Source organism: Chaetura pelagica, unplaced genomic scaffold (assembly GCF_000747805.2).
Source record: "Chaetura pelagica isolate M959 unplaced genomic scaffold, ChaPel_1.0 scaffold45, whole genome shotgun sequence".
In the NCBI taxonomy this organism is placed as follows: Eukaryota; Metazoa; Chordata; class Aves; order Apodiformes; family Apodidae; genus Chaetura; species Chaetura pelagica.
The window spans coordinates 5,254,384-5,281,756 of record NW_009953217.1 but is presented as its reverse complement, the minus strand read 5'-3'; the positions used below and the strand labels follow the sequence as shown (position 1 = coordinate 5,281,756).

Here is a 27,373-nt window from a genome sequence, read left to right as displayed (position 1 = left end):
GGGGCCAGGTGCGGGCGGCGGGACGGGGCGGTTCATGGTTTGCACGCACACGTATATACACACATACACACACACACACACACACACACACCCGCACCCCCAAACCGCCCCTCGCTCCCGGGGTGTCCCGGCGGCGCTGCCGGTGCTGGGCCGGTCCGTGCGAGCACAGGTCACCCGAGCAGCACCTGCGCGGCCGCTGAGAAACGGGCATCGACTGGTTTTACTGGCTTTCTGTGCTGGGTTCTGCAGTTTGTTTCCTGTCACTCTTCATGAAGCCGTCGTGTGCATGGCCAAAGCACGGGCTGTGCTGTTGTCCGAGAAAAAAACCAACACAACCGTTGGCTCAGGTTTTTGCAGTGTTTTCTGCAGAACAGGGAACAGCAGCCATGGAACCTGGAGCGAGGCTGGATTTATTCAGCATTGCTGGAGCAAACTAAGAAATGATTCATGCTTTGAACCTTGCCTTTAACATCACAAAGCAGTGAGTTCTGTGGTTCTTACAGTGTGTCTCAAACACTTAGGATTGGCTTCTTTTTGAAGAGAGCAGTGTGAAATACACGTTTTGTCAAATGAGCTTTGGAATTCTTAAAGTTCTGTAGCTGAAGGACTCTATGAAAGAGCTTGGATTGCCTTTAGAAATGGGAATTAAAAGAGCTTCTAGGAATGCCTTGAAGAAAAGAATTTTCCTTGTCAGTTTAGCAAGCTGAACTTCTGCAAGCATTGAACTCATGTTTCATTTATTGATCTAAAGGATCTAATCCAAGTCAAAACATCTTTGCTTGTGGTGTCTTTCATTCTGAAACACTGCTTTGTGGGGGTTTTTTCCCCAAGTCTAAGAACATAAACAGGATCTGTATCTTTCTAACATTAAGAGTTCAAGCAGGGCATTTAAAGGGGACCTCAAGTATCACTTCCAGGATTGTATTTCTTTTTTCTGTAAATCTGTTACCTCTAATAAATGTGGCTTAATATCTGGCTCTAATACAGAAGCAAGCTGTCTTCTCCAGACTGTAATCATTCTTTGCAGTTATAATGAAATTATATCAGGAAAATAGGTATATATTAATACTTAAGTTCTGCTCTTTACGCTTATTGGGTTAATATTTAAGACATATTATTGTATTCCTTATCAAATCTGTTTTCCTTTTTGGTGACTGTCCAGTCATTCCAATGTGTAGATACGTGCTTCGGATGGCAACTTGTTCCTGTTGTTGCTTTATTTTTTGGATTTAGTTTGTTCTGCCACGTGTCCTGTTTGGGCTTTGGAATTCTTTGTGTAGGAAATTTTAGCTGCTTAAGTCTTTTCTCCTGCAGCTGCCATAAGCTTAAGGTTTAAAAAAGCCCAAATCCCAACCAAACAAAAAACAACCCAAGCCAAAACTCTTTCAGTCTTGCTGTGGCTGCCTCTTGTGCTAGGCCTGCTGTACAGATCACTTTCTCAAGACTTCTTCTGAAGCACAGTGACTGCTTCCTATAAACAATCTTTAATTTATGGGGCTTTCATTTTCTGCTCTATTTGTATTACTAGTATCCTACTGCTAGAAGAGTGGTTAACTGCTGTTCTGTGCACAATTTACAACTGTCATAAGTGTTTTGCATGCTTGTTTTAGTAGCTGGATCAAGATACTGTAAATGCTTTATATTGGCTCTTGTTTCTGTGTTTGTGCTATTGACCTACTCTGTCAGTCACCTGATAGCTGATGACATAAGTGACTGTGCAGTGTTCATGTCTGGGTTGCTCATTAGCTTTATGCATGTGCTGTGGTAACTAATGGCCTCTGACAGATCAGTAGATGTTGCTGTGAATATTTAGAATATGTAATTTTCAGGCAAACTCTACAAAAGTCTTGTTTTCCAGCATAGCAGGAAGGTCTGGCCCTCTGTTTATGCTTACAATGTTTCTCAAAGGCACCCTGAAGATTAAGAATACAATTGGATATTTCCGTGTAGACTTTAGCTTTTATTATCTGACTCTGATTTTGGTAGCATCCATTAAGATTATTCTGGTAGAGTGAGGAGGTATCTAATTAGCTTTGATCAGGACACTAGTCAAAAAGGTCTTTGCCTAAAGGCATAATTCTGCTGAGCCTGAAAGAGGAGACATAGATCCCTGAACAGGGTTTGAGTATCTTACTTGTATTTGATTCAAAGCCAGCTGCAGTACAGCAAGATTTTTGCTGAAAGCTGAAGTGCAAGTATCTATTGTATGTTTATTGTTGGGCACAGCAAGTGTTTTCCAAGATTCCTTGTCACTTGCTATATTGGAACTTACCACTGGAATTTCAAAGACAATGAACTTGGATCTAATCAGCTCTCTTTTTGCTGTCATTTTCTGTGTGGATGTCTTAAAATGTGTACCTGGTATATTGTAGAGTGCTTGTGTTCTGTGGAGAGCTGTTTGAATTTCCTATTTCATTAGAGATGTAAAGGAGTGGATGCCTCTAGCGGAACAGAACTGCTTATTGCTGTGTTGAATGGAACTTGAATTGAGCAGCTTCATAGGAAAAAAGGGGCCTGTGATGTAGCCAGGCATTTGCTCTAAATAACTTTGCTTTGTCTCTAGAATTGTTGAATAACAAGTTTATTCTGGCCTTGCTGTAAGCTGCTAATTGTTCTGCTCTCTTTCACCTGCAGGTTGTGACTGTTTCTCTTCTGTCATTTGTGTGGAAAGTGCCACACACACTCCAGAACAACAACGGCTTTTGCTTGCATATTCCAGTGTTTCTTCTGTCAGCGAGTTCAGCAAAGTTGTAATTCTTCAAGTGCCAGCCCTGAGCTGAGTGAGGAGCCACCAGCAGAGATGGTAAAAATGACAAAATCAAAAACGTTCCAGGCTTACCTGCCAAACTGTCATCGCACCTACAGCTGCATCCACTGCAGGGCCCATCTAGCCAACCACGACGAATTGATCTCCAAGGCAAGTGGTTTGTTTAGAGACCTCATGAATTATTTCTTAACCAAAACGGTTATCACTGTATCACTGCTCCCAGTAGATAAGAGATGCAAATTGATGAATACCTCAAAGTATCTTCCCTGGGTTCACTCTTGGGTCATACATGTTGTGTACTGAGGATTGGATATATTCTGGAAACTTTTGAATGTGACATAAAGGCTGACCTAATATATTCTCCATATTAACAGCTTCTGTCTGCTGTCAGGTAGGTACCTAGAGAGCTATTGTATCTGAGAAGTCTGCTAAGGAAAACTGGCAGAAGAAAACATGGATCTCTGGGTAGGGAAAGGATTCTGGCATGGTTATTCCAGATAAAGATTAGTTTTTATTCTTACTTGATTTAAAGTCACAGAACTGGCTGTTTCCAGAATGTTCCATTGCTCTTATGGAATCTGTAAACACATTTACTCCTGCTGTATACGAGTTCCCAAGGAATACGATTAGCCAAGATGTTCAAAGTAGGTGGACTGTCTTAAGCTTAGAGGATGTGTGGATCCTTGAAACAGGCTAGGCCTGTCTTTCTTGCCTGTTGCTGGAAGAAACCAAGATTGTGATGTATGAAGGATGTAGGAAAACTTGAAGTTTGGGATAAATACTTGACAGACTGGTTAATTATTTGCTTCAAATAAGCTCCTGATGGATTTGCTCTTAATCCTTTCCTGGAAAAAAACACTTCAGTTGCTTTTCAAAACGTTTAGTACCAATTGTTTTCTATTTAACTAATCAAATAAAATTTGTAGTGGTGAACCCTTTGTAACTAACTTAATCTATTGTTCCTGTCTGTTTGTGTGTTCGACAGCACTAAGGTGATGCTGCTCTTGAGTGATGAAGAGATGAGAATGCTATTCTGAGATGAGGTTTTCTTGGGGTGAGGAGAAAGTATCTCCTTGCTTATCCCTTAGAAGACTGTCAGGAAATAATGGGTTTTCTCCATAATGTTTTTCTTGTGTTAACTTATCTTTTTGATCTTTGTTTAGAACTCAAGGCAACTTTTTGTTTCAAACAGGGATATTGCTGACAGTTCTTGGCAGTGTTACTGCTTCCTTACTTCTGCTCTGCCTTTAGTCTCTTCCCCTAAACAATTATTTCCTTCAACTTGGTATGTGTGATGTGACACATCAAACGTGAAACAGTGAGCAAGCTGCATGTATAAATGATGGAAAGAAATTAAGAGGGAGGACTCACTTGTGTTAACTTGAAAAAACTTAATCACTTTATACTGAGTGATCTTACTTCATTTTAAGGTCAGCAAAAACAAGATAAATATTCCAATAGTAATGTGAATGCATTTTAATTTTTCTCTGTTAATTTCAGAATTTGAGTATTGGGTTTTGGCAACACTGGATTCTAAATGACAAGCAATAATAGCTTCATTATTCACTACATGTTCTTGGCCAAAAACTAGTGGGAGGGTTTAGTATCTTCTAAACTTCAAGTTACAGATGCCTACATAAAGACTGAAACTTGGCTGGCTGTGTATCTTGATGTATAAATTAATGGAAAAAGTGCAGTCTAAGCACAGATACTTACTAGGAAACTCTTATTTTAGTGAACTTGAAACTTTTGCATGTCAGCTAAGTTGCCACAGTTACCACATGAGCCAGTTGTTCTCCAAAGTCTTGGAAGTTCTGGTCAGCAGAATATTTTGAGTATGTTCTTAAGCAAATCACTTGCTTACATTACACCTTCATAAATAATTTTAAATATTAAAGAGAAAATTCAGAGAACATGGGGAACTCTTTAAATATATCTAGTAAATACAAATACTTTAAAGTTGCTTCTTGTAGTGTTGGGAAGGGTGTTAGATGTGGATTCTGCATTATTTCTACCTTCCATAATTTTCAGTGAGAACATTTTCCAACAGTTTCTGTACTTCCAGGTTGACGATATGCTTATTTGACAGCTGATCCATATTCTGTCAATTTAAGATTTCTTGAGTATATTTTATTGTTTAAATCTCTGTGATAATGATAAATATATTTAAATGGGAGGTGTATCTTTTTTGTATGTTTGTAAAATAAAAAATACTTTCTCATCTATTGTACTTTTATTTGCAACATAGCTTTGAAAAAAACTCCTTCAAGCTTGACTTGTATATATTCCAACATTGGAGAAGTTCTTCTGATGGAAACAACTGCAAAGCAATAGTTAGATACACTTGGATCATTAAAAATAAGTAGTGCTGTCCTGAGGGAGTGGTGAGAGGAGATAAAGTTTGATTTATTTCAAATGAAAATCCAAGTTCACCTGGAAAATAAAGACTGAAGAAATACCCTAAACAACATGTGTAGGCATAACTTGCACTCATCTGTTAGTCCTTTTACAGTTCTGTGTCAGAGCAGGTATTTTATATTAATATTTTTTTTGAAGTTCTCTTAAAGTGCCTTCATTGATGCACACAATATTTGCAATAAAGTTAGATTAATGAGAGAGATGTCTTTTTTTTATACTAACAATGTCTAGAATCCTAGTTACTACCCAGCTGCAGCAAAAATACTTAACAGTACAGTTTGCATTGATTGATGAGCAGAGTTCAACTTGGTGTTTCTCTTCTCTTCCTGCCTTACTTTGAGGGTCCAGTTAAAAGCAAAGCTCTGGGTAACACTCACTAAATACACTTTTTTCCAAATGCTTACTTCACAACATCCCTCCTGAATCCTGGTGCCACAAATACTCTTCAGCAGATAAAGGCAAACAGTACTTGGTACTGTGCTGTAACTGCCTCACATTTCCTGGGTGCAAGGTGATCATTGCTTTCTTCTTCTGTGTGGTCAGGGAAAAAGCCAAAATAAATGGTGCACTCTTAACTAAAAGCAGCAACAAGTAGTTTTCTAATGTGCTTTGAGGTATAACCATTTGTTATACCTGATGCTATAATGTCTCCAAGATGAAATGATAAGCTATGCTGTGAAATGAGTGGTGTTTGTCTTAAATGTTGGTCTGTTGTGGTGAAGCAAAGAGCACTGGATATTTCTGGCAATCATGCCTTTGATTCTGGTCCTCAGAATACCAGACTTCAATACAGATTGGCAGTTCTGCTTCTGAGAACTGTTGATGTTAGTTGTCTGACAAGGGTGGCAGCATCCACGAGTCACCTTCTCATTTTATTTCTGTTCTGTTTGAGCAGCAGGATCTTTTTTGTGCCTTAGAATGAATCATCAAGCTTTTTTTTTCTTCCTTGTGCCCTTGCTGGTGATAAAATGGCAGCCAGAAGTCATGGTTTAGAAATAAGACTAAAAAGGCAGTATAAAAATTTAAAAATGTGCTGCCTGCCCAAATTCATAGTAACCTGTAGTTTTAGTTTTCCCTGCAACTAAGGAAGGACTTGGTGTGTTGCCTTGTGGTGAAATTAACTTAGATGTTAGTGATTAGAGATACATTTCTATATATTTTCACTCTATAACCTTGTGTTTTCTGGGTTTAGGGAGAAACCTGGGGAAAGCTGGAGTAGGAAGAAGTCTGAGAACAGGAGTCCCAGTCATCAGTAGTAGAGATGTTGACAAACATTTGTTTGTACAGCTGGACATATGTATGAACAGCTGCCATAATAATTTATAACCCAGTCATCTTGGGGTAAGCACTACAATTTGAAAGATATATAATGACTTTTAATTGAAATAAGTGTAATTTTGAAGTGGTGTAGGTACCTCTTAGACACCCCTGATTTGCATTCTTAACACGTCTGCAGGTGCTGGATTTTTGGTTCCTTTGGCAAAGGCTTCAAAGTGAACATTAAACATTTTTATAAAAATAATATTAGAAGGAGCAAACCAGTCTTCACTACATTGGGGGTATTCAGAGGACAGGTGAAGGACCTGCAGCTTTTTTATTTCTTTAAAGAATCAAATGGTTATTTTAAATAATATCCTACTATGGCTACAGGCACAGAAGGGAAGTAACCTTTATCAGCAAGTAACCGTGGGCCTTCATGAAGAGCAAGGCAAAAAAATACATGCCATAGGAGGCAGTTGTTGTTGTTGTATTAAAAATGTTCTAAATTAATGCACATAAAAAGCAACCAAACAGTGTATGTTAATAATTTAAAAATCCCAACAGATTAAAAATTGACATAATTAAGTTTTGAGGGAACAGTTGTGCAAGACTCTTACAAGTCCAGGGGAGGTTGCCACCTGTGTGGTCTGTACAAAATGTTACGAGTGTGATTCTAAAACAAGTTTTGTGAAAGGCTTAACTGAAAGAATTTGTTTGTAAAAGGTAGAGAATGCATAGTAATTATTAGCATTAGTTAATTTTATAGGAGGCAAATGTTGCTTGAAGTGTGTAAGTTCCAAAGCACTTGAGAATGGCTTGTACCCTCTAAGTTCCAGTAATTGTTTAGAAATTCAGCCAGTGTCCAACAAATTACAAAGAAATACAAATACCTAATAGAAATCTTGAAACCTAGTGGGTATATTGCAAAGGATAATGCTTTGTTACTCAACGTTGACCTGCCTGAAAGACTGTTGAATTGTCTTACAATGTACCTTAATGCTGGGGATGGAAGAAAATCTGGATTACTTTGTATAGATGCGTGTATAAATCCTCTCACTTTCTTCTTCATCATTCATTGCAAAGCTTATCTGACCAGAGGGGGGAAAAAGTCACATGAAGTCACTGACAAGACTAGTTGTGTCAGATTTTCAAGAGCAAGTTCCTTGTGAAGGTATATATGTATGTAACTGTCATTGACTTCCCTGGGAAATCCTTGCTCCTTGTGGTTACAAGAACAATCTTGGATAAATTTAGCTCTTCAAGGCATTCAGTATGTCTGCTGTTATATTATTGATGAGAAGGAAAGGTACCAAAGGTACCAAAACATTTTTAGCCTTGCTTAGCAATCAGTCTTTATGTCTTGCTGTCTTTAACTGAGGAGTTAGGGAGGAATATTTAAAAGAGTTTATTGTCTTTAAATAAACTTGCTCTTCTTAGCTTAACTCAATTTGGTGATACTGATGATGTAGTGGGCACTTGAAAAGATAGTTGGGCCTGTTGTGTGCTTGTAGGCCATTTTTGTTCCCTGCTGAAAAACTTGAGAATAGGCCTAATTTCATAAATACTCTCTTGATGGTTTTTTTTTTTTTCTCTGAGAGGCTTGTTTCTCTGGATGTAGCCACAAGAAAGATGGTGGTTTCTCTGGATGTTCTCTGTGGAGCATGATGTCTAGCCATACAATCTAATCCTATCTGTGGGGAATAATTAATTACATACACTTTTTAGTAGCTTCCCTTCCCCCACCCATGTCCTTAGGTCTGCCTAGGGCAGTAAATATGTTTCTGCCCAACTGGTACTTCCTTTTCTCCTCTGTAAAACAGCTAATCCTGGAGTTAAGAGGTAATGACAGGCTTAATTTTAGAAGCATAGATCATATCTAATTCTGCAGTTATGCACTACTGTATAAGTGAAACATTTATGAAGGTTTTTTACTACAAAATATCTTGATGACAGAGATCTGTCAGATAACTTGAAAAGATCATGATGCCAGACTCCAGTTGCAGGCGACCTTATTGTAGTTCCCAAGCACAGTTAAAGAGTTTGGCTTACACTATCAGACCTTCTAGGCATTTTCAACTGTTCTAAAACAAGAAAAATTTAGGGATCTTCTAGATCTTCCTGTAGGAAGGGACAACTAGTCAAAGATGCAGATTTTCTGGGGACAAGGTTAATTCCTAAATCAATGCAGTATTATTGAGAATCATGGAAAAGCAGACTTCATGTTTCTTTAACTGGAGATACTAGTTGAACTGATAAATTGCCCAGCTTCTAAGTAAAAATTCTGGTTGATGTGAGTCATTATTGATGACAGTTGGTCACACTTGCCACAATTTTCTAATTCCTCTCTACTGGGTGAGACATTTCAGACTTGGAATTCTGCCAGTTTTGATAGAATGTTTTGTTTTGGTTACGTGTTAGCAATCTTGAAAGTGCTGAACAAATGCTGTAAAATAAAAGTTTGCCTTTGCATAGATGATGTTTATTCTGTAGAAGAGCAGTTTGTCTGGAGACTGGTTTGAACAGTTATGCCTGTTAGTCCTTGGCACTGCCATTTAAAATATTCTCTTTCATTTCCTTTAAAGAGTTGATACACAAGGCGTTTAACCTGTTGGTCTCTTGAAATTCATATCAGTATCACTGATTCATACACCGTAGTGTGAGAAACTTAGTGCTGATGAAAACAAATGTTTGTTCGGTATTAATTTATTTATTTTTTTTCTGGTTATGCAAAATAACTGTTTATAGCTGAATTACAAGCCTAGCAAGCAGTTCAAGAGCCAAAATGAGTTGTCCTCCTTTCACTTCTAGTAACAGGATGCATCAGGAGGTACAGCTCTGATAATAAATCTTCTACCTAATCAATATGCTGTGGTCAGGAGAATGCATATGTGACAGATGGATACCTTTCTGTGTTGTCTGAATACAGGGTTTTTTTGGAAAAAAAATCTCAGTTATTCATGCCAAGTTCTGACAAGTTAAGAAATTACTAAAAATTAAAAGGTATGGGAATTTAAAAATTAGTATATTGACAGTGCTTTTACTTCAGTCAGTGTGTAAGAGTTTGAAATGGATGCACTGCAGACCATGAAATGCTCAATGATACTTGGAACATTGTGATTGGACACTGATTTTAGAGGGAAGTATGAGCTGGCTAGACCCAAGTTCTCTGTTCCAGAACACAAGTTGCCACAGGTCAAGTTATCTGTGAGTGATGTAAACATGGAAGGACTCGCTTTTCCCAGCTCGGTAAAGAAATATTTGTTCTATGGCATGTAAATATATTATTTAGCCTCTAAACATGTATGTAGATAAGAAAGATAGTATCAAATGAATCAGCCAAACTCTGCTAGAGAAGGTGGGAATGGAGGAGCTTTTCATAGTGAAATGTTTCTGAACAGAGTTTCTTTCTAAAACCACCATCCCAGGAAAAGGTTCTGTTTTGTGTTGCTTCTCCCTTCACTGTACCCTGATAATCCTGAAAATTGGACGGTAATGAAGATGGCCATTTCTGAGAGTAAGAACAGCTAGAAGTATGTGTGTTTAGGGCAATGAAGGAAAGGGTGCAAGAAAAGAAAAGTAGTCTTTAAAAATACATCAGGAGAAAAGAACAACTGAAGCAGTACTTTCCAACCTGCGGTTTGTATTTCATTTGGCTAGAGGTTTTTTTGCAGCTTATGAAACAAGAGAGGGGAAGAGCTTCTTTTTCTGCTATTCCTGGCATCCTGTTACTGCCCTCTGCTTAATTTTAAGAAATGCAGTGTCAAAGGAGACCTTTTATTAGGTGATATTATGTCAAGACTAAACATAAACTTGGCAGAAATAATTCCATAACGTAGTTCAAAAAGTCTCCTGACTTTGTTAGCTCTGGAGTCTTTTTCTTTCCCAGCTAGCTGGAGAACTTCAAGCATGGCATCTAAGTAGTTTAAAAAGTGGTATGATAGGACCAGACAAAAAAAACCTGTCAATTTGTGTGTGATTAGTATGTGTAATTACATGTAAATAAATAAACTAGCACATGATTAATAGGCGAGAGTATTTCTTGGTGCAAGTTGAAAAAGGATTTGTAAATTCTAATTCACAACATAAAGTTTTTAAAGCAAGGAGAAATGGCAGCAACTTCTTTAATTAAAAAATTTTTACAGTAGCTTAACTAAAAATAATTGTCATCATTGCTTTGAAAGTTCTTTTTCTGAATTTTGGATACATGAAGCAAGGAAGTTCAAGTTTACGTTTACTTCTTAATTAATAAGAGGACCTTTCAAGTGTTTTCTTTTGATTATAAAATTTGGGGGTTGCACTACTGCAGTTGCCTAAACTCATGGGTTGGCTTGGGCTAGTTACTAATTTGTTAGTGGGCACTTCTTGAGAGTATATAAATGAATAGTTTTTGTTTTCATCTGCAGTAAATACTCTGCTTTGTAATTTATTGCCAGATACTGGCTCTACTTAGAGACCACTGCTTTTTCTGTAGAAACTGCAGACTGGAGGTTTTGTACGATTCTGTCAGTTTTGTGGTGCGTGTCTAAGCATCTCAGGAGAATTGAACTAGTGGAGGTCTTTTTGGTTGATTGTCTTAAAGGAAGGTGTCAGGATTACTTTCTGGCAGAGCTTTCATTGTCTGTACTCACCCGAGTCTCTCCTTTCAGGGTCAGCCCTACCTGAAGTTTTAGCTTTCACTGTACTGCATGGCCTATCTTTTTTTCCCTTGCCTTGTGTAAAATAAGACTTACAGGTCTGGCTAATGGAGAGAGTACCTTTTCTTTTGTCTTTGCTATAGGTAAAGAACTGTCAATAAAAATCTCCATTTAATTATTCTTTAAAATGGTTCCTGAAATAAAATTTTAACACTATAAATTGTTAGGTAGAACTTCTGATCTTAAGGTGAAATTTTACAAGTAGCTAAGAGCTGTATGCAAGTACATTGCACTATTGCTACTTAGAGTAGCCCAGAGTCATGGATTTCTTTTAATATTCTTTGTTGTGGTAAATAATCTCATTAATGTTGATCAAAAAGTGTTGATTTATACGTTTCCCTTTTACATCTTTTTTTTTGCAAAATGTTTTGAGTAAGTGAAGATACAACTGTTACTTGTGTTGTGGTGCTAATAGCTACACACTAGCAAAATATCTCTTGGTGTCAAGTGACTTTTAATTAAGTAAGTAAATACATGTCAGAAGAATCCATTGCAGAAAGGTCCTTCTGCCTAGTGTTACTAAAACTGTTAAAAAATATTTGAGGTGAGATTTTCCTTCCCAGCATATTCCATGATGGCCTATGTAGGTTTCAGAAAAGCTGGTTTATGATCTTCAATACTAGAACTGCAAGGATTTGTAAAAACAATTGTACTTTCTCTTCAGCATGGATAAGGTTGTTAATTTTCTTTCAGAGTAGGTTAGGGAATGGAAATTCTGGTTAAAAAAAAAATTAAGACAGGGATTTTTAAAAATGGAATTCAGTATGGAAGAGAGAAAAAAGAAAAATTCCATTAGAGTGTGATCCTGTTAGAATGGGAAATAATGGCAGTGTTTATTAAGTAGTTCAAAACAGAAGAAACAAATCAACAGATGAAAGCAGTGATGTGTCTTACATATATTTTGAATGTTTTACCTATGACTGGATCTAGTTTGCTCACAAGGTTTGCCAGGATGTTTGTAGCTGAAGGCTGTCTGATCCTAGGTTCAGGCCTTATGTCTTCACTAGTGTTTGTAGAGGGCTCAGTAGAATAGCTTCTGGTTTAGGTCAGTACAGGAGGAACAAAGATTTAGTTCACAGGCACTGAAACTGCTCTGCAAGCCAAAGCAACCCCCAGTAAGTGTGGTTGATTAGGGGTTTTATGTGCAAACTGTGCTACTGCTCTGGACTAAACCACTAATTTAGATCCAGCCAAGAAAGTGTTTAACAGTCATCTTTTGTCCATAATCTGTTAGGCATGTGAGAGATTTGAAAGCATATGGCTATGCTTGGGCATTTGAGGATAACAGTTGTTTTACTAAAATAAAGTCTGAGCTTCTAAACTGATCAGATACATTTCCTGAATGCAGTATGCTGGTTTTATGCTTGGTCCAGAATTTTGCTGGTGAGACATTAAATGATGTAATGAAATTGAAATAAATCATCTTTTCAATGTAGTGGGAGAGGCCAGAGGAGATGGAAATAATTCCCTTTGAGTTAAAAGCAGACCATTTTAATTAGCATGAAGGATGTCTAGGAAAATAAGAATTGGCATCTTGGCAGAGGAGTAGGAAAAAAGTGCATTTTGTTTATATTACAGACCTCTTATTTTGAGCAATAAGACTTAACTTTCAATCATTGCTAAAAATCTACTGTGACTGACAACTTTGATCAGGCTTTCCTATAAAGAATTGATATAAAGTAAATCAGCTGAAATAGTTTTTATCTGTATTATGCTTATATACTTACTAACATATTCTTCTGGAACTATTTTTTTGTTTGTTGAGAGTTTTTGTGGGTTTTAACAAGTGTTTTTGTTTGGTTTTTTTTAATGCAGTCCTTCCAGGGAAGCCAGGGACGAGCCTACCTCTTTAATTCTGTGTAAGTATGTTGTTAAGGTTATGCACACTGCCTACACTGTCGTTTTATTTGTATGCTTCCTAAGTGGAAAAGGTAGGAATTAATGTAGCTGCACTTTGCCCTGTTCCTTTTAACACTGGCTTTGCTCACCAGCAGTAGTTATTAAAGAGCTACTGAGCTGGTTTGTAAGGATCCCTTTGCACACATTAGTTTATCTTGTATTTTAAATAATTCTGCCAATAGCTGAAAGTTTAGGGGGGGTGTTAATGTGAAATTACTTTTGTGTATGTAATGGTAACTTTCCTGAGTAAGAGTTGCCATTCTGAGATATTCCAGAAGTCAGAATATATTGTGTGACTGTAAATTTTCTTTAGACAGCTCTGCTGTAAAGAATTTTCCAGTGCGATAGTTAGACACATTTACAGGTTAATGTTTCAGTAAACTTGGTACATCTTAAATGACCTTGAATGCTGCAAATGTGCTAGAAGCAAAAGATCTCTGTGGTCTTATCAGGCCTAATATTTGCAATTTTAGGCATGTCCTACCCATAATATGACACTTTGGATTTGCTAGTGGATGTATTTTAAGTTTCTGATATGCAGGATTGCATTTTTGCCTTTATTTTCAGCATTTTATTGTGTTGCAGCATTTTAGAAAAATAAATGCAGTTAAGTGTCTTAGTCTATTTTAGACCAGGAGAATGGAACTGTAACTGCAAAGGATTTGATTGTAGATCCTTGAAGTTCTTTTTAGCTGTAGTTATTCAGTCGTGACTTGGGACTTCTAGTATAATTATAGTAGTAAGAGTCTGCAAATACAACAGCAAAAATAGCAGATTCTTGCCTTTGTTTAACCCTGTCTAAAAACTTGGTTTAGTCTTGTCTCATGTTTTCTGCACTCTTATTAATGAAAAATTAGCTTGATGCAGTATTTGATAGGGTGTTTTGTTTTGATATTGCAGTTAGTTCATCATGGCTTAGTCTGCTGATCTTTAGCAAAGAAATATTTATGAGGCTTTATCCTTGCTGCTATTTTGGAGCTGGTTCTAAATTCAGCTGTTGGTGCTGATTTACTGGTACAGATTTCCATTATAGAGGTCTCAAACTGTTTTTGAAGAAAAGCCCTAAACTCCAGAGGTGTCCAATTACTGCTTAGTATTCTGTTTTCTGAAAGTTTAACTATTTAGGGTGTCTTTGTTGATGTGAGTAAGTGGGCATAACCAACATTTTGCAGTTTAGACTAGCTACCTGAAACAGAAACCAAACCCCTTATTTCTTCCTCTCCTTCAGCCCAGTGAAACAGAGGAAGTTACTTTTACAACATTGAATAAGTAAGGCCATTTTTTTATTTTTATAATTACTTTTTGTCATCTGGAGAAAAGTAGGTAACAGGTAAGAAAAGAAACACTCCTGCAGTTAATGTAATTTCTCCTTTTTTTTTTTTTTTTTCCAGGGTAAATGTGGGCTGTGGTCCAGCAGAGGAGAGAGTTCTTCTGACAGGTTTACATGCTGTAGCAGATATCTATTGTGAAAACTGTAAAACCACTCTTGGATGGAAATACGTAAGCAATCTACTTCAGTCTTTGATAAGTTTGACACTTAAAACACTTAATTGCCCCAGTTTAATTCTGTGTCTTGATTTTTCTTCTTTGCAGGAACATGCTTTTGAGAGCAGTCAGAAATACAAAGAAGGAAAATTTATCATTGAACTTGCCCACATGATAAAAGACAATGGCTGGGAGTGAATCATAATCTTTTTCCTTCTGTTTGGACAATATTTTGTGGAACATGCTTTACAAGGACTAACGCAAAGTACAGGAAGAGCTTGGCTAGAGTGGCCCTGAGAGTATCACTGAACTCTGAAACCTCACAAATGGGTAGTGTAGTGTAAGTGGCTATTTCAGGCCATGTTTGCCTTTTCTCCTTGTGTAAGTTCCCTCTTTTTGTACGTGTATTACTGTGTGAACAGTTGTTTTGGAACATTTTGGATGACCTTTTTCTAAACTCTCTCAAACTAGAGAAACAGTTCACTAACTGAAAACGGATTTTACTGGTTAGCATCTATCTCTGACCTATGCCTTTAATGCTACCTTCTGCTGTGCATGCTTCTTGCCTAAACACCTACACTCCAGTCCTGTAGAAGTTCTATATCTGAGCAGTCTGAAAGAATGTATGGGATGGGGTGCTTTTTTTATATGTAGCAATTTCTGATGTGTTTGGCAGTGAAGAGGATGCAGTATTATAGTTATTAATTTCTCTTTTAAATTTGAGTGTACCACAACCTATGTACATCTTGTAGGTGAATTGGTTAAAGGTACAGTGCTCACTTAAAAAAAACAAACTGAATTGCACTGACTGAAGTTAGCAGGTCTCAAGTTGTTAGGAAAGGTTATGCTAGAGATTTGGTATCTTAATAAATACCTTAGAAGAATTTTAAATTGATGATTCTATAGATTATGTTCATTTAAGACCAACATATTCCCTAAGGAGTTTGCTGGATAAGAAATTCATAAAACTATATCTTGCAAGATTAAAAAAGAAAAATATATGTATAATATTTTTTTTTTTTTTTTTTTTTAATTTAGTCAGTGTATTAAAATAAAAGTTTTGGTACTGTACCTTTGCCAGTAACAGGGACTTGTGCATCAGTGAAGTTTTATGGCTGGTTCCATGTAACTGTATAGTCCTAATGCACTGGACAAAGAGGTTGATATCAAGGAAACTTGTTGAGTTATTCTGCTTCGCTACATTTGAACAAAAATATTTATTTTTGTGAGAAATGGCCAGAGCCTATGACATGACAATTACTATTGTACCTGTAGGAAAAGGAAGGGTAATAAGAGGGAAGGGAAGTTTGACTCAGTTTTTCATAAAATAAAATAACAAGATAGTTTTTAAAACTTGGGGGTGGGGAAAGGGTTTCTTGGTTTGCTGGCTAAATCATCCCCAAGTACCTTTTTATAAGAAAAAATTATATGGAACTCACCTTCTCTTTTGTTGTCACACTGTTTCTTAAATGGAATGAGTTAATGAGAGAAACTTCTGGAAAATGTGTGCACTGTGTTAGCTGTTGGTGCATTCAAATTCTGAGCAACTATGAAAGAAATGCTCTACATGAATTGCTAACTTTATTTTCAAATTGAACAGTCTCTTAAGACTTTGTATTTTAATCCTCTTAATGCTTCAGGACAAAATGTTTGGAAAAAAACCAACCCTTTAACACTACATAAGTACTATAACTGAACCATATGGAAGCCTTGCAATACAAAATTGTTTTCTCTCAATAAATATTCTAATATGGCACCTGCAAAATTAAGTCGTAGGTGCTGTTGCTGCTGTTACATTTTTGGGAATCCCTGATAGGCTTTCTGAACTCTGCTGCACTTTAGAAATTTTGTCATACGTGAAAAATTATGCCAATGGGTAGGGGCAATAGAAATCTTTAAAACCAGCTTTCCAGTGTCTTTGTGGAGAGGAAGAGAGAGGAGAGAGTTTGCCCATGTGTACGCATTCTCTGTGATGCAGGCTGGCTTAAACTGCATTCAAGATGTTGTAGTGATTTCTAACTATGAATTAAAAATAAAAGAAGTAGAGAAGTAGTTAAAGCTGTTGGATTCCAGTCCAGAGACCTGAGGTAGTACAGTTGTCTTCAGTCTGGATTTTGTGGCTTACACGTTTGTACTTCATGTGCTCAAAGTCTCCTTTCTAACAATGTCACTGATGCAAGACAGGCTTTGGCCTGTCTCTTGATTTTTTTTTTTGACCTGGAATTCTTGAGGGGTTTGTTTTCCTTTGTTGTAATGTATGTTGCCAACAAAGAAGGCACTACAACTTCTATCAGCAAAATGCTCGTGTTGGCTTCAAAGTCCAGTTGCAATGTAGATACTTGTGAACGCGCTTATGTGAGGTCTGTGTATCTTTGGGCTTTTCTTGTTTCCTGGCTACAGACTTGCTGAAGCAGTACACCAGACTGAGGACAAAAGCAATGGCTGCTTTTCAGGAAAGAGTTGAAATTACTGAAAATATGTATTTAATTTTTTTCTCTCTAAAATTAGGGGTTTAGGTATCTCCTGTTAGTAAGTTAATGCTGTCTGCAACACAGTCTGATTTTTAGAAGTTCAACCTCTTTCTTCAGTGCATTATCTCTATTTCAAACTGGACATTTTCACCAAAACCTTAATTAACATTGATGCCAAAGGTTGGGACTTCATCAAGTGCTTAGCACATAGAGCTTCAGACTACTGGCATAAAGAGTTAATGATCTATATGTGATGTTTATGGCTTTTAAAAGAACCAAACAAAGCAATATTCTTTTTGGTCTTTTTAAGAGAGAACACATAGAAGAAGTAAAGAGTAGAATTAGTACAGAATTACTATCTCATGCTGCCATGTAACAATTCTTGAGGCTCATTTATTGAGGGAATATGTGAATTTTCTTCCTGTGTTGCTTGGCAGCATCAATGATTATTTTCTCCCCTTGTAAAGATGTAGAGAGTTCTTGTTATTGGTTTTGGTGAAAGTAGAATCCAGATAGCAATGGCTGCTGGCTGATGTGAAGTCAGTCTGGACACTGAACCCTCCAGCAGTCATTTGAAAGAAAAGTAAACTTACTTGAAAAAAAAAATTTACTAAAGCATTTTCCCTCTAACCAATTTTTGTAATATATTAAAGATTATATTTAAAGTTTGTATGTGTTTGCTCTGGGCAAGTTTACTTCCCCTCCAACTTGAGCACTTTGGTTACTTGTACTGGTTATTTTTATTGTTGGTCTTAACATTTATTTTGTATTTTGTTTTTTATAAACTGTAACAAAAAGCTTTTGTGAACCTTTGTTTCTTGCTGGCTCTTTCTTGGACCAAATGAACTTACTATGAGCTGGCTTAGAAGAAATGTTCATTGGGATGCATAGGAATTTGCTAGCAAAAATGTACATGTATTGGAAGATTTCTTTCCTCTGAACCTCTAAAGCCACACCTGTCCTAAAGTAATTAATGATAATTTGATGTGACTTTAGTAATCTGACCACACATTCTTTGTCTAGGTCCAAAATATCAGCTGTAAGAGTGGCTGTAGCAGTGTCCCGACTGAATCTGCCTCCAAACACTAAACTTGTTCTTTGGCTGGTTGCTCCAAAGTACCTTTTTGATTAATAAAAGGCAATGCTGCCATCTATAAAAAAAATCAGTTAAGTTGCAAACTTGCTGTGAAATAAGCTGCAGAATTTGGTGAGGGATTGTTGGCACAACAGCCTCACCACTCTTGCTGTATTTTTGCTAGACTTTTACCAGTCTAGTAATCTCAATTTTATCTGCCAGTAAAAAAGGCCAGAATATGAATGTCTCTCATTCACTGTAAGCTATAAAATGTCAAACTGTGTTAATGAGGTTTGTTGTAATTCCATCTTAAATATCCCCCTAGCAAGGCCTAATGTCATGGCCAGCTGGGGTGGTATGCCTTGTGTGCTTGCAGTCTTTCAGACTCTGTGGGAGAGGAGGGGAATTAGTTTTTTAACTTTTTTTGGATTAAAATCTGGCCTCAGAGGTTCTGACAAAGTCACCACTGCCACCATAACCACATGGTCATTTTTGTGTCTTACTGGTGTATCAAGTTAGTGCAGGGGTTCATGAGTGCTGGGTACCATTTTTGGCGGACTTACACTTCCCTCAGTAATGCTTGTGGAGCTTCTGCACGCTCATCTCAGCAGTCAGATTGCAACAGTCGTGACCTACAGTCTCACAGACCAAATTTTGAACATCTCCACTCTTTGATAATAATGGTGATGGGTGGAAGAAGCTGTTGAATTCTTGATAACCTTTTTGGACACTTTATCGTACTTCATTGAGACTCATGTTAAGCCAACCAGCAGTATAAACACTTACTGCAAAAGGAACAGACACTTCAGAGGTTTCTTTTGAAAGGACTGTTACAAATGGTTTGAGGCCTAAAGCATGAGTCGTAAATGGCAGTTTGAGTTGTGCCTCATTGTTTCTTAAACTCTTTATGATGCTTTCTTTTACAGGTGATATGGCTGTGTTGCTGTTTTGTCCTAGCAATACTGTACATCATTTGTTGTTTCACTATATTGTATCTACTTGAGGTATCACAATAAAAGCTTTCAATTGTTTTGGTGAGTTACTTTTTGGTTTTGTGCTATCTTTTCTTGTTAAGTAAATTGTCATGCTTTATTCTCTGATAAGGCCAGAGAGAAAAGGCAGTGCTTTTAGTTGCTCTTAAAAACTTAAAAATGTGAGTTGAATCTGGTTTTTATGTGGTTTTTAAGGCTGCCACTAAACATGTGTGTTTTTCCTTGATCTAATCTTTCAAAATTATAGAAGATTGTGCTAGTTTTAGAGCTTTTGTCCATTTTGAGCTAACTGTGGAACCTTTGCAGAGTGCTTTTAAAAAGAGTCAGTCTGTGCACACCACTAAACAAACTTTCAGAGTAATTGTAGGAAGTGTGGGTGTGCTTTCTGTTGTGTTATCTTGATCATCTGTGGAGCAGAGGACCACCCTGAGCACAGGCACTCTCAGTCTGCTATTTCTGCTTTGGTTGGGAGAAACTTTTGTAGTTCTGCTCAGATTAATGCTTTTCTCATGTTAATGGAGTTAAAGTCTACATTGTGAATCAGTAACAAGGATATGATAAAGATTGGTCTTCTCCATCCAGGAGCCTGGGTTGTAGTGGACTTGATAATGACACAGGTTTATTCCACCTGTGTATGTGCAGGAGACACAGTGTGCTGCCTGTACAACTGAAGGGATCCTACCAACAGTCCAATAGGAGCTTTTCCTTAAGTTTATGTCAGTACATCACTGCCTGGCTCTAACAGTGGCTCTTGGATTCTTCAGTGGAAAAATCTCTGCAAAACAGCATTTGGGTAAGAACGGATGATTAAGCAGGAGGGAGACTAGTTTCTGTGATAAACTGGCTACTTTCCTACCTACCCCAGTATACAGTTTGCTCCTTACAGTGGGGGGACACTTGGCTCATGTTCAACCTGGCAACTGCTGTAACCTCTAGATCCTTTTCAGTTTAAAAATCCAGTCTGTGGCACTCAGTGAAGGTTTAGTAAATTGTTGGGCCAAGCAAAGCCATATTTTCTCCTGCACATTGATCTGAAGGTGGTCATACTTATTTTAATGGCTGTGATTACAAGAGCAAACTGGGACTTCATTATGAATTATTAATGTTACTAATTGAAAATACTTCAATACCTTAGTTTAAACAAATCTCAAAAAAAAAAGCTTTGTTTACTGTTAGTAAAAATATCCTTTGAAATTGTAAAAAGGTACTATTGGAGTGATTTCATTTTCTATATAAACAGGTGTAGAATTATCCTTAATCATATTAAACCATGTGAAATAAATAATTTTCACGGAAGTGCTTCACACCACACTTTCCTGCTAGTACAAGATATAGGTGTGTACTAGGTAATATTAAAGTGTTAATGAAATTTTCCTGGAAATTCTCCTAACTCCAAGGGAGACTAAATTGTGACAATTCAATTATTTTTAGCATCATAAAACAATAGGGTACATAGAATTCATATAAATCATCAGCTGCTTGCATTTGAACACTTAAGAGTGAAGAAGGAAACTGGTAGCAAGGACTCATACAGGATTATGGGGACAGTCTGGGTTTTATTTGGTTTAACTGAATGTTCAATTAGTGAGTGCCTGAGGCTGAGGATGAAGTCATTTGGTGCAGTCTTACCAGTGTTTCTTCAATAATCCATCAGTTCATCTCACAAAAGCATGGGGATGCTCTACATATGAGATAAACCTAGTATTTCCATCTTGAGACAAATGGAAGACAGCCTGCTGGCCTTCTGTTCATGCACTTATAAGTTGTCATCTCAGATAGACTCCTTTTTTAAAATTCTTCTTTTTAATCTTTTATTGGCTTTATTGTCTTAGAGAATGAAAAATAGGACCTTTCCAGACCTGGGGAGAAAAAAAAAAAAAGAGGATAAAAATGGCATTTTATGAGACATATGGTATTCATTGAATAAAATCCTAATTTTTGACGAGGATATAATCAAAGTTAAAAAGATTCAAATAATGCAGAAGGATCTTCCATATTCAAGATGTTCTTGGTAACATCCCATTGAATTTTGGTGTAGCAAACTGACTGTAAAGACACCAACTGTCAGTGACTGGCTTACCAGAATAATTTTGAAAATGTGAACTTCAGTGTTGTGTTCTTAGCATCTAGAAAAGATGTGGAGGATCTCTGACTTCTAGATACAGATGCCTCATCTAAAAGTTGGGAACCTTCCATTAGATGTCTTTTTGCCCCTGTTAATTTTCAGGAACTGGACAGTGGTCTCCACTGAGGGTTCTCCCCCCAGCAATGAGATGCTGTAGCTGTAAGGTGAAGCTGTAGGGACAGCAGTTGGTCTCTACAACATCCAGTAAGCCTAAACAGGAACACAGTCACAGCTAAAGCTCAGTTTAACCGGTAAAAAGGGCCCCAGTTGGGGTTACTCTGCCCACATGAGGTTTTCTTTCCATTTCTGTCTCTTGCCCTGCACCCTCTGCTTGGCTCTTCCCCAGCCTGGTCCAGCCGGCAGAGCAGAGCGCAGCACCTGCACTGCCACTGGCACGCACGGATTAACTGGGGCTGGACAAAGTAATTCCTTGGCTGTGAAGCAGCTCTGCTGAGCCATGTCATTGCTAAGCATTAACTGTTTCTCCTCTATCAGAAAAGGCTGAGCTAATTTGAGGGTTTGGCCCATTCATTTCTATAGTATTGCTGAATAAGGTTTGTGCTGAGATAAAGAACTGCAGAGCTGAGGATCTGAGCTGCTCCATGACCACAGCAGCAGTAGTTGATTCCATGCTTCTGTTATGTACAAATCTGATTGCCCAAAGATTTTACTTAGTAAAGACAACTCTAGAAAGCAGACAAAACAGGCATTTCCATATTTGATGAAGTAATGGACAGTTTTTGCATGGTCTAATTTATTTATTTTAGTAGGAAATAGGGTAGCTTAACTTCCCTTCTCCCAAACAGACTTCAGAGGTTTCTAGCTCAAGCAAAGGCAATGGCAGGACCAAACTAGCCCTTTATTTAAAATGGACTTTGTATCTATTTTAAGGTCAGGATGCACAGTCCATCACAGCATGGACCATCATGGCTCACCCTTTACTTGCAAGAAGGTTCCTTAATGTTATTTAATCTTCAGAACACCTTTTTGACATTATTAGCAATTATCAGCTGCTTTATTTTACATTGAATGGAAGTTGATAGTTTTACAAAATCATTTGTGAGCAAAAGCCTCTAGTTTGGGACCTAGAGCTGATGACAGTGCAGTAATAATGTATGGGCATCTGAAAAAATTGTCTTGCTCTTAATGTTTCAAGTGTTGTAGAATTGAAACTTCAGTGAATTAAGCAGTAGCCTGATTGCTAACCTTTCTAGTCTGTGTGTCTGTATAATATATATGTCAAATCTGGTAGCCTTGTACCTTATTGCGTAAGACAGACTATTAAGGTCATCTGAGATTACAACCACTAACATTTCTGAGCTTGGCTACACCCATTTCCGATCACAGACTGGATTGCTTCAAGTTTCTTTGTCCCTAAAAGCAGGAGTTCACCTGCACAGGCACCTTCAGTCCCTGTACATTCAGACTGAAAGCTCATTGTGTTGTTATGAGCACAGGGAAGGTGTGTTACTGAATGTGGTAAAAGGTTTCATTTCTTGGAGCTTTGGGTTGAATGGGATTAATAGTCAGCTGTGTCTGAATTCTGATTCAAGTTATTTGTCCATTTTAAAGTCAAAGCAAATAAGCTTTATTCTGCAGGAAAAGTTATTTAAAATATTTTAAAATCATATAAAACTACTCTCACAGAGGTGCAACACTAAAAGTGAAAAAAATGCAAAACCCAGCTGCAGGAACTCTGTGTTTGTCTTTGCAAACAACCTTTTTTCTAAAACTTTCTTTAAAAACCCACTAGAATTCAGGGATCTTGTGATGGGGAGCAGGGCTGCCAAGGGTGAGAGGAGCTTGTTTTGCAATTGGGCCCTGGGGGGTGTCAGGGAGAGACTGCTACAGCTGGGAGATGGGTTGCAGATGTAAAACACGTGTTTCTGAGGACTGGGGGGGCCTTCCTAAGCAAATATATTTCCTAAACAAATATAAATAGATTCTCTGTGATGCACAGGGGAAACTTGCTGATATTATCACAGTGAACCTTTAAGCTGTTGATCTGGAGCTGCTGTATACTGTGAAACCATTTTAAGAGGCAAGTGCAAAGTCTCATAAAGGCAGTGTTTGCAAGGTATGTAGGGCACTAGGGCAGGAGGGGTGGGTACAATTCCAGCAGCTCTGGGAAGGTGGGGCTCTACCAGGAAAATGCTGAAGCTGTAAAAGACAAGACTTAACTGCCTGCTCTGCAGAAAGGCTGAAAGTGTAGATAAATAGAAAAAGATATTTTGTGACCATTCAGGTTCCCCCCCAAAACTAACCATCTCTGTGCCTTCTGTTAAATGGCAAATGAAACTGCTTTTTTGTGTGCCCTACAGAGAAGGCTTTGCCCAGCACCCAGCTCACAGGAGGCAATGCCCCAGCAGCTCACCATGGAGGCAAGGCAGCTGCTCTCTGGGGCAAGAGGATGTTTCGGGCCATAATCTCCTTACAGCCTTGAATTAATCATCTGTTTCCCACTGATGGTCAAATAAGCACTACTGCACTGGATGGCACGTTCCACTTCCTTACCTAGTATAACTGGTAAGACTGTAAATCTGCTTCTGCTTGTCTACTTAAATTAGCTTCCCTCCCTTTCTTCCGCTTTTATTTTCTTCCTTCTTCAATTCCCCACCTTTTTTCTTTTTTTTTTGTATGGTGCTCATAACAGTCCAAAGTCTGCAACATTTTGCTTTCTGTTGCTCTTCCTTCTTTCTCCTGCCTAGGGGCAGCATTAACAATTCATGGCCTTACACCAATACCTTGTGGTGTTTGATGGGCAGTGGGTGGAGGGAGCCAGGGTGCTTCCCCCTGCCCAGCTGGACCCTACCCCTGTGCCAGGAGCTGGCAGGGCCAGTGCTCAAGCCTCAAGAGCAGAGGACAACATGCTGCTTCACTACTAACCTATCCCAGCTTTACAGATTAAACTCCTGCAGCAAATTTGAGGCCTAAATACTGTTTCTTGGTCATGATAATCAACAGAGAATGAGCATGTAAGAATTGCAGCCCCATGGCCTTCCAGCAAGGCCAGGCCTTATCACCTCTGCTCCTCCTGCTCCACGGCCTTTGCTTTAGCAGCAACTTTCACAAACCCCTCACTCTGCTCCCTGTCCCCCCAGCCTCTTTCCTCTCTCCCTTACAATGAAAATTTCTCACAGCATAGAGGCTGCACACACAAATTAATGCCCTTCAATTACCTACCCATAATACAAAACCAAAAGGTTTCTCGTCATTCTTTCAATGTTTACCAAAATAGAGCCTTTGCTCTGGCAGACTTCTCCTTCACCAGCCAAAACTCCCGCTGAAGGTTAACAGCTCCCGAAGTTAATTATTATCTTTCTCTGTTTGCGCAGTGTTTCAGAGTTAAAACATGTAAATACAACTCCCCCGTGTAATTGCTGTGGTCAGCCAGCAACCAGCAGAAAACATAAACATGTCTGTTAGCAGGGAGAGCTGTGAGAGCCCTGCCTGCCCTCCCTGGATCACAGTGCCTGCTTGCCCGGAAAAGAGCCAGGGCAGGATTAAACCATCCTGCTGGGGCTGGCGATTACCCACTGTGAAAACCCCCTCTCAAAATAGCAATTTCTAATCTCTCCTGAGGTCGTTAATCAGGTTCCTAATCCAGCAAAGCTGTCCATACTGTAACATGCTGTGATTCCTGGGCCTTTATTAGAAAGCCCTCTTGGTTACAGCATTTACTGGGTCAGGGAACTGATGGCAATGTTTGCCTGGGCAGAAAGAGCTGCAAAATAAATATTCTGTGAGGCAGATCTGAGACAGCGGCTGATGCCATGACCTTGCTGCACCTTAACCTGTGAGAGCTGAGCATTACTGGAGGCTCCTCTGCACAGATATACAATGCAATGCTGTCTCCTAACTGGAGGTTTTCTTAGGGCTCTGGGTGTGGATGTCTCACTTGGACGTTGTGGATACTTCTTGCCTTGGCAGCAGTAGCATCACCTGGTCACAGGCTTTTGCTCCCTGCTGAGCACAGCATGGGGTGGCCAGCGCTTGTGGTCCTTGTCCCCTGCACAGTGTCAGATCACATCAGGCCACAAAACTGCAGCAAAACTACCTGCCCCATTCTTTGGTTTCCTAGAAATCCAGCTGCCAGCTTGGCAGGCAGACACCCAGTCCAGAGGGCTTGTTAAATCACCACAGCAGGGACCATGACACAGAGGTTTGCATGACAAAGTGGTTGCAGCTGTGCCAGAGGGTGTGTGGGGGTGGTTCCTAATCTTTGTTTTTTCCATTTGAGCTGTAGAGGCAAAGCAGCCCTTGGAAACAGCACCGAGGGCTGCAGCCTGTGGGCACAAGCAGCAAATGGGGTGTTCAAGCTATGTTGCAGCTCTGGTGCCTTGGAGGGATCCTGGCTGGTTCAAGGTGCAACATCTGAGCTCTCTGACTATATGAGCTGTTGTTCTGGCGCCTGTTAGTGAGCATTAACACGCTGCTGTTTGGCCACTCAAAAAATCCCAAGGCTTGTAACAAGAGATGGGGCTTTACCCAGTGCTGTTGGTGTAACAGGCTTCATGGAAACTTCTCTGGTTTCTGTGGATGTTAGGTCTGAAAATCAAGCTTATCTTCTCTGAGCCATGCAGTAGGTCCCTAATTTGAATTACATATAAGAGGTGAGGGCAGCAGACAGGCTGTGGGAACACTTCCAGCTTTCACACCAGGAGTCAGTGAAATCTGCCCCTGGGCTGAGCCAGCTGAGCTTCCCAAGTACCAGCAGCAGTATCAGTAGAGTTGGTGGTTACCCCTCTTCCTCGTTTTTTTCCATTTTCCCCCTTTTTCCACTTTCACATGAGGCTGAGCTCCACAAATGTTTGATCCTCTGGCGCTGGACCGAGCAGCAGCAATTGGCTCTGTCCTCCCAGGGAAATCTGCAGTTGGCACTGCCTGGCTCCAACGCTCCCTCAAACCCAGCTGAAAATGCCTGTGCCAGGGCTGCCTGCAGTCCTGCCAGGATGCAGGACACTGGGCAGGGACTTGTCTGTGTGTGGGTAGCTCATGGGACAGATCCTGCAGCCACTTGACAGGCAGGGACATGGACCTGAAGACTGTCCCCTCTGCTCCCCATTGCTCAGCACCTTGCTACAGCTCCGGATGGCATCTCCTTGGTACAGGCTCTGAGTAGCATCTGGTTTGGCTTCGCTGTGGCTCCCCGTGGCCTCTTTTGATTTTAATGGCAGATGAAAGGGTGGCAGGGGTGGGGAGGCTGAACGAAGCTCAGGCTGGTTCCGGTTCCTGGACAAAGTGAGCAGCCCTGCTGCTGCAAGTGGGCGCTTGTGAGTCCTCGCCTCTGAAAAAAAAAAATAGGCATGCTTGAATAAAGTAATATATAAAAAAAAAAAAGCAAAAAAAAATCAGGCCAAGCTTTCACAACATGTAACTTGTTTTGTTATAGATTAACTGCTGCAGTACACCCCAGGCACTTTGCTGAACTGGCCGTTAAGCCTATTCTCCCCATGCTTTGTTTTTAGGCACACTACAAAATGCCATCCGTGCTTTATGAGGAGGTCACGGATTGCAAAGATGTTTGTCTTGTCTCTGCACATCTCCAGGCAGAAGGAAGTGGGGCTGTGCACCTCTAGGCACCCCAGCACTGGGGCTGGGGGATGTGGCCATGGCCAGGACCCTTCATTTCAGTGTTGAGCAGAAATGTCACGTATGAATTCATTACTCTCCCCTGAGCATCTGTCACCTCCCCACCAGGGCTGCCAGAGCCCCCTCTGCCCCCCAGGTTGGCCCTTTGCCAGGCACAGCCACTACCACCCAGAGCACAAGAGCGTTTTGCTGATCCCACAGCCTGTAATCTTACTCCTGGACTTGAGACACCTCCCGGAGCTGCCCTTGGCCCTGTTCCCTGCTCCCTCCGTCCCCAGGACAGGCTGTGACCGTCCCTTGGCAGGACAGCCCTGACCCAAGCACTCTGGCTCCCAGCAGATTTCCCCAGCCCCACCGAGTGTTTGCAGAAAACCCAGTGATTTATTCTTGACAGCTCAGCTGGGTGGAGAAAAAAACATGTTGCTCTTTACATCTATTCTTAATATTATTTTTTTTTTCCTTATCACAGAGGTTGCCAATAATAACACAGCAGGAACAGCTCCTGGCCCCTTAACTTTTTCCCTACCCTTTTCTCTAGCAAGTGCCAGCCTGGTTTCTTGCCAGTCCAATGTCTGCTGACAAAGTGTCCAGCAGG

The 27,373-nt window shown here is 39.4% G+C and overlaps 1 protein-coding gene across 1 annotated transcript; it reads left to right on the top strand.

The window, feature by feature from the left end:
• Positions 1 to 2,571: 2,571 nt before the first annotated feature.
• Positions 2,572 to 15,507, top strand: YPEL1 (yippee-like 1 (Drosophila)). Its single transcript, XM_009997660.1, has 4 exons — positions 2,572 to 2,917; positions 12,955 to 12,998; positions 14,430 to 14,538; positions 14,632 to 15,507. Exons 1-4 carry the CDS (start codon positions 2,801 to 2,803, stop codon positions 14,719 to 14,721), a joined length of 360 nt encoding a protein of 119 aa, XP_009995962.1. The 5' UTR covers positions 2,572 to 2,800; the 3' UTR covers positions 14,722 to 15,507.
• The last annotated feature ends 11,866 nt before the right edge of the window (positions 15,508 to 27,373 follow it).